This window comes from Lactuca virosa, chromosome 8 (assembly GCF_052849685.1).
Source record: "Lactuca virosa cultivar CGN04683 chromosome 8, Lactuca_virosa_CGN04683_v6, whole genome shotgun sequence".
In the NCBI taxonomy this organism is placed as follows: domain Eukaryota; kingdom Viridiplantae; phylum Streptophyta; class Magnoliopsida; order Asterales; family Asteraceae; genus Lactuca; species Lactuca virosa.
Window position 1 is genome coordinate 295,216,594 of NC_136433.1, and position 10,573 is coordinate 295,227,166.

The following is a 10,573-nucleotide window of genomic DNA, read 5'->3' on the forward strand; positions in this document are numbered from 1 at the left end:
AAATTTTTTTGCCCAGGGCGTAAAAAACCTATGGACTGCCCTGCTAATTGGAAATTAACTAACAAATCCGAGTTTTTTTTTTTTTTTGTAAGCTTTGGGTTATTAGTTATTACAAGTATCACCCCTTAAAAGCTATGTTGAAAATGTAATCGAACTAAAAGCAACCCCTCAGGAAATGCTTCAAAACCGATCACGCATGTTTGTTATGAATATATGGTTGAACCAAAAGATATATTAAGAAAGTTCATGAAGAATGATGTTTAGAACTTACAGAAGGACCATAATTTTTAGAATCATACAGGTACAAAATGGATATACAAAAACAAAAGAAAGACTCGTACAATAATGTGAGATAAGAAATAAAGCAAGAAGTGGAGAAATTCAGTTCCATGAAACAATTGCTCCAACAGCCAAGCTTCAAGCAAAATAAAACTCTTTTGGCATATGCATACTTATAGAGCTATTTAAGTATCAAACGAATGTCAAAACTGAATTGTTTACATTCCTTTCAAGACACAATCTTTGGGCACTGTATCAAAACTCAAGGTTTGTAGCTGAGTCGCAAACTAAAAGAACATATGTTTTGTGGGACTGAGGATTAATAAACTTTCAAATGGTTGCTGCTATTCATTTTTTTGTATAGAAGACACGAAATGTCAGGTTTTGAAACACTTGAACCAAAAACCCTAACCATTTGCTTTTGTGCAGCCTGCTTAGAGTTTTTCACCTTTCGATTTTATATATATTGATGTGCCTCATGATGTTTATGCTATATAACTTCTTACATCATTTCCCTCCTCTCATTGCGTAATTCTATTATGGCTTCGTTTGAATTAATTGCTCACTTCTTCATTACCCAAGAAGCTGCTCGTTTCCTGTTGAGACTCATTCAACTTATTCCTCTTAATATTCAACAAAAGCTCACTGTTCCCTTGTAGGAATCCTTCATGCGCAAATTCCTCACCTGTTCCTATCAATCTTGCAAAATCCCTTAAATCAAATCACATGGAGTAAAAAAAAGAATGTGCAAGAAACTATCATTCACAAGAAAAGAACCAAAAAATTGGTCAAGACCTAATACTAATTTAATCTAACAATTTGATCTTGTATATATTCATCCAAGATTAAAACCTCTCACCCAAAAAACTATAGAATTTATAAAGTAAGACATAGATAATGTGTTGATTATGTGATTCTTGATTCATACATGAAGTGATGTAAATGAAAAGCTATGGATGCAGCAGCAGGTCAGAGGTGAGAGCGACATCAGAAGGTTGAGAGCGAGAGAGCACGATAGCATATTATAAATGTCTTACAAATATAGTCGAATCTAACAACTTTATCTTATATAAACACCCAATCCAACAATAACTTTGAAATTGGCACCTTTAAACAACACACATATTACAAATGTCATACCAACATAAAATCCAAATAGAATTACTATATATAAGCATAATAGCAATATTAAATATTATAATAATCACTGATAATATATATTCAATAATTAATTACATTCCAGAGGATCTATGCAGCTCCTATTCCTCTCTTCATCTTGGCAACTCGTACCACCACTGCTATGTATATCTTGTCCATGGTTTCCTCAGCAAACCTGAAAAGCTTCCATCTCCACTCCTTCTTGAACAACAGAACTCCAATAACAACCCAAAACCCTGTCACAAAACCACTCGTTATGTCCACGTAAAACCACACCTTTGGCGACTCATCACCTGCTCCGTATCTCTTCTTGATTGTTGTTGTCGATTCTTCATGATTTGAGCAATTCTTTATCAATGGAGGTCCACATAGATCTTTGTTCCCAACATATATTGATGGATCAATAAGAGTCTGCAACTGATTTCCGGTTGGAATTCTTCCTGACAAATTGTTTTGTGACAAATTCAAATGACTCAAAAAATTCAAAGCTGCCATGCTTGGAGGTATCATCCCAATCAACTCGTTTTTAGATAAATCGAGAGAAAATAATGAAGTCATGTTTCCAATGCTGTCTGGAATACTCCCACTGAGATGATTATTAGACAAGTTGAGACCCACCAACATAGAAAGTACAGTTAGCTCAACCGGTATTTCTCCGGAAAGTTTATTGCTTGAAAGGTCCATATTAAAAACTATATCCCATGTTGTTGTGTATTCAAGATCAAAACCTTTCATTCCCTGAATCACATTTTCATCAGCATCAAGAGTGGCATTATTCGAATGTATTGGGCTACTTCTAACCATGGCATTCAACTCCCCTAGACAATGGGGAATGGTTCCTGTTAAGTTGTTGTATGAAATATCCAAAATTTGAAGATATGATATTTTACACAAAGAGAGGGGAATTCTTCCTGTGAAGTTATTTTTGTGTAATCTAAATACCATTAGAGATATAAGTTTTTCTCCCACCCATTCGGGTATATTTCCAGATAACTTATTCTCGCCCAAATCTAAAACTGTTAACTTTTGTAAATTCGCAAATTCTCGAGGAAGTTCGCCAATAAAGTTATTGTCATTCAATTTTAACCGAAGCAATGATGAAAAATTGAGAGCTACAGAGCTTGGAATGACACCGGACAACCGATTTGAGCTCAATCTCATGGTAAGCAAGTGTTGCAGATTCTCAAGACACTTGGGAATGTTCCCTGTTAACCTATTTCGTGAAATATCAAGATATTCCAAATATGTCATTCTGCACAATGACCTTGGAATTGACTCATTGAAAATGTTATTTTCCAAAAATAATGCATTGTAAAATTCATATCCAGACACATGATGGTTTCCTCCATCCGGAAGGTTTGTCAAAGATCCGGCGAGCTTGTTGTGAGAGAGATCTAAGAAAGAAATGATTGGCATCTTCTGAAACCACGTGGGCAGAGTTCCAGAAATCGTAGTATTTGACAACACTAACATCCCAAGTTTTCTTTGATTTCGAAGCCACTGTGGAAATCCATTTATGATATTGCAAGAACTGAGTCGAAGAATTACCAGTTGGAATGGAGGTATCCACTCACGTGAAACATTGAATGTCAACTTAGTGTTAGAAGAGGTATCCAAGTGCTTCAACATGGAAAGGTTAGCAAAATGGGCTTCAAAAACTACTCCTTCTAAAGAATTGTTAGAGATATCTAGGGAACGGAGTTTGGCAAGTTGCCCAATGGAGAGTGGAATAGTCCCATTTAACAAATTTGAATACAAGGAAACTGCTTGTAATGAAACAAGTCTACCTAGAGATGCTGGGATGGGGCCTGTGATGAGATTGAATTCTAGATACAAATATGTTAAAGCTGCCAATTTTCCAAAGGATTCTGGAATCGAACCATTCAATTGATTAAAAGAAAGGTCAAGTTTGGTAAGATTCCCAAGGAATGTCGGAAGGGGACCGGTTAACTGGTTATTAGATAGGTCTAATACTTTTAAAAATCTTAATCTTCCAAGAGATTCAGGAATCGGACCTATCAATCTGCTGGCCGAAAGATCTAAGCCTCTTAGATTGGCCAGCCTTCCAAGTGGTTCTGGGATTGTACCATTCAAAGTCCCATGTAAATCCAACCTCTCCAAGTCATATTGGGAGCATTCTGATATGTTTGTTGTTGAGTCAAGCATTTCTACATCGAAATAATTGAATGACACACTGAATTCTTTTAAGTGACATTGTCTCCAGATTCCAACATGCTCGATCTGCTGAAACGAGTTTTCAGAAAGATCAAGCTCTAGAAGGTTAGGCATAAAAGGAACCGATGAATTTAGCCGGTTTTCTGAAAGGTCAAGGACTCTTAAGGAACTCATGTTTGTTAAAGCAGATGGAAATATGCCTTCAATTGAATTTTCGCTAAGATCCAGGCGTTGGATGTTAGAAAGGGTACTGAAATTCAGATGATGGGGGGATAGATGCCAGTTATTGAGCCTGCAATTTGATAAATGCAACTCTGATACAGAAGGAATCATGTTTAGCAAGTTTGTAAAACTCCCTGCAAAACTTAGATTAAAGGTTGAAAGATCAAGAAATGTGAGGGAGGTCATGTTTTGGAAAAATCCAGGGAGTGGACCTTGGTAATAATTGAAGCTAAGATCCAGGTGCTTGATGTTAGGAAGTATTCTACTAGAATTAAGAAAAGGAGCAAGATCAGCATTGGAGAGTCCACATCCCGACAAACTTAACACTTTTAATGAAGGAATTATGTATAGCACCATGTCCCTGTTTTGTGCTCTGCCAAGATCTACAAAACTCAAGTCGAGATGCTCGAGTGATGAAAGGCCAGAAGTCCATGCCATATCATATGCCAACAGCTCATTCCATCTGAGATCAAGAACCTTTAAATTAGAAAGATTTCCAATCTGAGGAGGAATAATACCTTCAAAATAAGCATAAGAGAGATTGAGGTAGATCAACTGCTTCAAGGATCCAATGAACTCGGGGATCCGGCTTCCTTGAAAATAATTCCCACTTAAGTCCAAGTACTTGAGATGCCTCAACTCTGCCAATGAAGAGCTCACCTCATTACCAACTAAGTAGCAGCCATCACGAACTCGGTAGGAGGTACCATAATCACTAAAGTAGACTTCATGAACTAATTTTTCGTTTTGAAAATCAAGAAATTCGGAGTCTCCTCTGAGATGAAGCATTTCAACCACTCCAGTGACGCTGTCACACTGGATTCCTTCCCACATGCAACAGTCATTTCCAACCCATGATGACAACATTCCAGAAGAATCTTCAACGCTGTGTTTGAACTTGAGAAGAGCAAGTCTCTCTTGCTCAGTGGTATTTCCAACACCCAAACAAGTATATGTGGCTTCAACCAAAAAAATAATTATAAAAATGAGATGGAGCCCCAAACCCCTCTGATTCCCCATTATCAGCCCCCAACTCAGTTTAATTTAGAAAAGCTTCAAGTGAAAAGATTGATTGATTCTTATGAAAAATTGATGTGTTGTTATGATAAAATAACAAGTTCAGTTATAAAGCCATTAGACTTGAAAGTCAACAGACAATTATGTTGCTACTCTTTAGTTAATGTGCTATTTTCTTTTCCTCTTGGCCTTTACAATAAATGGTTTTTGGCTTTACTTGGCCACTAGTCTTTAGCAAAATACGAATTGAATAAACATACTATTTGACAGACAGGAATTTACATTTTCGGAAAAATTAAATATAGTTTATAAGTTTTTCTATCTTATTGTAAATAATAGGGATAACTTATAAACTTAATTTTGATGTTTAATGATTTACGAAACGAACTACAAGAAAATAAGTTTCTTTTTATTATTCGGCTTAACAAGGTTGATGCGTCAAAGCCTAACAAAAAGATAATCCAATGCTTACAATCTCTTAAATAACATTATTCAAAAAATTATATTATAATTCTAATATATTGAAGTGGAAATAAAAATAGTCAAGAGTACTAGTCAATGTGTTCACATTGCAATAAGTCTATTTAGTTTCATGGGAGACTTTGAAGTCAACAAACTAGCCTCCAAAGTTGACGTATTTGTTTTATAATTATTATTTAACATTTGTTGGAGAAAGCATTGAAGAAAAAGGATTACATGAGGAGGAGTTGTCACAAATAACCACCTTCAACACTAATGTCAATTTAACTTTATTTCTAAGTCTAGCTTACAACTTCAACAATATGAAACCTTGGTGTCCCTAAATTACATTCAACATTCAGTTTGTTTATTTGTTTTTCTTAATATTTTTTAAACTGTGGGTTTCTTAAATTGAAAGGTTCAAGCAAAACATGTTTTCCACCTGAATATAATTTTTGATGTTTCATGGGTTGAACCAACATAAATCTAATTATGAACTCTACAAATTGAGAATCTCATATAGCTAAACTTTGTGTACTACCAACAGTCAAGTAAGTATTTAACAAAATGAAGAAATTTTCAAGGCCTGCTAATAATAGCAGATCTAAAACATAAATACATAATGCAACTTATACATAGAAATAGAATTACCTTTTCCAATTAAAATAGATTTTGCCTTCTTGTAGCTTGCACCAAGTCTTTCATATTCGCGAGCTAGCTTTTTACAATGTATACACCTGATACAATAAACAAATTATACTTGTTGCTTATCGAGTATAACTTAAAGGTAATGCTTTTCTAAAATGATAAAAACATTGTGTGTGCTAAAATAATGAATTTTATTATACAAATTGTTACATGAGTTATTTCTTACAAGTATGAAAATGGACTTCATAATCCTCTATAGTCTATACATCTCTAGTCAAATGATGATATGCCTTGGAAATGATTTCATCACATAAACATCCGCATTAAAATTATCCAAACAAGCAAAAAGAAAAAGAAAAGACAATCACACAGCTTATTTAAGTTACTTCTTTCGATCATCAAATATGTAAATGCAAGTGTATGCTAGATTATTGTATAAAGCATAGCCAGCTAGATGACCTTTTTCTCTCTTTATCACCTTGAGACAAAATGTTGAACAATGTATCATTATTTTTAAAATGTTTGTTATACAACTTGAAACTTCTGGTAAATAAATCTCATGATCTTTAAGAAAACACTAGCCATGTGATCATCAATGTCTGTTTATTCATCCTGTGTAAGATGATAAATCAGAAACCCCGTTTTACAATATCCTAGAAAATCTCCTACAATGCAGTATAGCATTGTGTGCGACTAAATGAGGCACCAAACTTGATGATTAAATACATATATTGATCTAAGGAGAAGATTGCATACTATTAACTCTAGTAACAGATCAATATTAACGTATGAAGTCCGATGATTGAATCTACAAGTTAACTCTAATGGTTAAAATTTTTGACCTTGCAATGTTTGATTTTGCAGGAATTAGGCAATGATAGGTCTCGAAATATTTTATTTCATAGCAATTACAGACCATGAAATGCTTGATTTGCAGGAACGGCAGTTTATGTATAAATTTTGGCAAATGTATGCATACATATAGATATATTTTTCTTGTCATCAAGGGTTATGAACGAGGCTTAGCAAAATATTCAAATTATAATGGATGATAGTACAAAATGCTCCATGTGGCAATGACTTTATTTGAAGTTTTGTTGTCTGATGGCACCTGATGTTGAGGAGCAATTGCATGGAAATGACTTCGGATTATATTCTGGATCAAGTTATAGCAACCCCCCTCTTTAGCTATCTATTATTATTATACAATGTAATTATTTTATTATTACGATATGTAACTGTTTTATTGTTATCAATTGATTCAATTTATACCAACTAATGTTTGAAAATACTTGTTATCATTCAAATTAGTCACGTTAAAATTCACCACAAGAAAACGCTCATATTAAGCTGAATACCATAATTTTTTGTTTTTTTAAATCTTCATTTTTTTCATTTTGTATAAAAAAATTCAATTAGTCACAAAATAGGCTTCAATAACCGCCTCCTAAAAGATTCTTCGAGATATCTAGAGAGTGGAGTTTGGCAAGTTGCACAATTGAAACTAGAATACTCTCATTTACCAAATTCGAGGAGACCAAAATTGACTTGTAATGAAACAAGTCATCCTAGAGATTCTAGAATTGAACCATTCAATTGATTAATTGAAAGGTCAGGCTTAAAAAGTCTCCCAAAGGAATGGCGTAAGGGCCGCATCAATTGGTTCTCAATAAATCCAAAAATCTTAAACTTTTTAAAGATACAGGACCTGTAATTCCCATGGATATTCAACCTCTCTAAAGCATATTAGGAAAATGCCAATATGTTTTTTGGTCCTAGAGTCATTGCAGATGAATCTCCATGGCCACAGAGGCTGAGCAGTGGCAGGATTTGAACATGAGTCAATGAGTTATCCACCAGTCCATATCTTCCACATGCCTTACCAAGTCACCACAACCCAAGTGGTTAAGGACTCTTAGGGAACTCATGTTTGTTAAAACAGACAAAAATACGCCTTCAATTCAATTTCTACTAAGATCTAGGTGTTGGATGTTAGAAACTTCTTATTGAGCCAACAACTTTACAAATGCAGCTTGGTAAAGAAAAAATCGTTAGCAACTATTCATAACTCTATGCCAAACTGATATCAAACCATGAAAGATCCAAGAAAACTAGGAATGCAATGTATTGAGTGGACCTTTGAAGGAATTGAAGCCAACATTAGCATTGGAAAGTCCACATCTATGCAAACTTAATATCTTTTAACCAAGGAAACATGTAAGGCACACATTAAGATCCAAGAAACTCAAGTGACAAATGGCCAAAAGTCCATGTCATCAGCTTATAGTTTGAACCTTTAAGTTAGAAAGATTTCCAATGTGATGATGTATAATATCATGAAAACCAGCATGAAAGTTTGAGGTGGTTGTTTCATGGATTTGGCTTACATGAAAAACATCCCAAAATATACGGGGATCAAAAGCATTCAAGTTTGTGAATATAGATTGTGAAGACTTGGAAGTCAAAGGATAATTTCTATCCAAAAACTTGTATTCTTTTGGTCCTCTCGCTATTTTTTTCTTGTTCTCTTGATCAAAATAAGTGGTTTTTGGCTAAGTCTATTTGCCTTTGGCAGCAGTATATGCATTTGACCACAAGTCTCAACAAAATATGAATTGGATGAAACACAGTATTTGACAAACAAGAATTTACATTTTCGACATATCAAAGATAGTTTGTAAGTTTTTTGAAAATGATGATTATAAATTATAAACTTGTTTTTGATGTTTAACAAATTTACAAACTAACTACAAGAAAATAAGTTCTTTCTGTATTATCTTACTTAACAAGGTTGATGTGTCGAGCTTAATAAGAAATATTTTATGTAGTTTCAAATTATAAATATCATCTTATATTTATAAAAATATGTCGTCTTATGAAATGCATTAGCCTCATTAACCAGGACAATTTCGACTTATTTACATGGAATTGGGTTAGATTTTATTTCCAAAATACTATCAAAGGTCTAACAGGTAAACCTAAAACCATGGATAAAAGTGAACAGCAGATGGGTTGAGCAGATTAAATGCATTGAAACTTGCCCAGGATGTAATCCAAATAACAAAACCTCCATGTTACACACCACTTCCCCTGTTCCCTATTAGATTGTATCCTTGTTCCAGCTTTCATTTGGTTGATTTCTTACTTGATTTAACATCATGCCATAGTTTCAGGATATGTAAAATATTCTCAATTTCATAATTGACATTATCCACTATTACCCTGATTTAACTGACAAATTCCCAGAATTGACAGAATTAGGTCACCAAACACAATCTCACCTCAACTTTTTCTTTTCTGTAAGTTAGGTCATGACTTGATTGAACTTACATTGCAACAACTAATCAGCTTACAACCATCAATTTAATACAATGGAAGCAAATTTTACAGATAAAATGAACTTACCTTGGTTAATGCGGCTCCGCGCGCAACCCAGAATGGTTTCTCTTCAATATTAGAAGTCGGAAACACAAATCGACATCTGTGATCTTCAATTCACTATTTCCTTCTATCTGTCTCCTCTTCTTCTTCTTTCGGTCGTGAATTAAAATAGCGGTAAAATCGCGGTTTATTGCGTAATAGGGACCGCGAAAACTTTTTACACCGCAAACCGCTATACGAACTGCTATCACCGCAATATCATGCTGTATCGCCGCTATACCACCGCTATTCACTGCCCAGCTTCTCCTTCTTTCGCTTTAACTTTCATAACTTACGACTTGTCTATCTGATATGACAGATGTTTACTTTGTCATTTAAAAGAATGGGTTGTCATGTTGAGTTTTTTTTATGAATTATTGAGGACTAAAATTGCTAAAATACTAAATTCTAAAACATGAAAGTAAAGAGTCTACTATTATTTTCATTATACAACAAAATATATATATATATATATATATATATATATATATATATATATATATATATATATATATATATATGTTCAAATGTTTCTAACAACTATTGTGTGCATGTATGCACCAATGAGAATTGAGGAAATAATAAATTATTAAATAAATCATTTAAGGGTATTATAGTAATCTCTGCATATTTAATTATGGTAGATAATTAGTATCTTTATTATTCCTTTAAATATGAGATGTCAAAGTCAAAACCTATTGAAAAAACCCTATAACTCTCGTCTCTTTTTATAACATCCGATTCTCCTGCTTCTTCTCCATACATCGCCTACATCACTGATACTTGTTCTTTCGACCACAACGCAACTACCTCTTTCAATCAACAAGGTAAGCAATTAAACCCTAATTCATTTCCATGTCGTCGGTTAAGTCAAATAGAATCAATCTCCAAATGACAAAAAGAATTTCAACCCCAAAAACAAGCATTGTAGAGGAGAAACGAAAATTAGGGCTTGATTCTGGATATTCATGCTGTTGTTTATGTTGCTGTTCCAGGGATATCAAACTATTGCTATCTAATTTTGTCACGAAAGACTTCATCTTTACTGCTGTTTTGTATTTAATCTGATCATTTTTCTTTAGAAAACACATCCAGATGCTATGATTAGGTTAGCTTGTCGACTGTGCTCTCATTCTTCTTTAATTCTAAATATCCATCATTCAAGTTGATTTTGTAATTTCGTTCTTGATTTTCC

General features: G+C 33.9%; 1 protein-coding gene across 3 annotated transcripts; it reads right to left on the reverse strand.

Moving 5' to 3' along the window:
* Positions 1 to 285: 285 nt before the first annotated feature.
* On the reverse strand, positions 286 to 9,726 carry LOC145132024 (uncharacterized). Of its 3 annotated transcripts, none has more exons than XR_013717839.1 (3): positions 9,364 to 9,721; positions 5,962 to 6,047; positions 286 to 978 (listed from the first exon to the last, which is right to left on the reverse strand). XR_013717839.1 is itself a non-coding variant. In XM_079066666.1 (3 exons), exon 3 carries the CDS (start codon positions 4,699 to 4,701, stop codon positions 1,528 to 1,530), a length of 3,174 nt encoding a protein of 1,057 aa, XP_078922792.1. In that variant the 5' UTR covers positions 4,702 to 4,793; positions 5,962 to 6,047; positions 9,364 to 9,726; the 3' UTR covers positions 1,165 to 1,527. The 3 variants fall into 3 exon arrangements, 2 of the variants coding, with proteins under 2 accessions (XP_078922790.1, XP_078922792.1); XM_079066666.1 differs by lacking the exon at positions 286 to 978 and adding an exon at positions 1,165 to 4,793 and having other exon boundaries at positions 9,364 to 9,726; XM_079066664.1 differs by lacking the exons at positions 286 to 978; positions 5,962 to 6,047; positions 9,364 to 9,721 and adding an exon at positions 1,164 to 5,951.
* Positions 9,727 to 10,573: the final 847 nt, after the last annotated feature.

Excerpts from the sequence above, each read along its gene's own strand:
- LOC145132024 (XM_079066664.1), bottom strand. The coding sequence starts at position 4,854 with ATGGGGAATCAGAGGGGTTTGGGGCTCCATCTCATTTTTATAATTATT.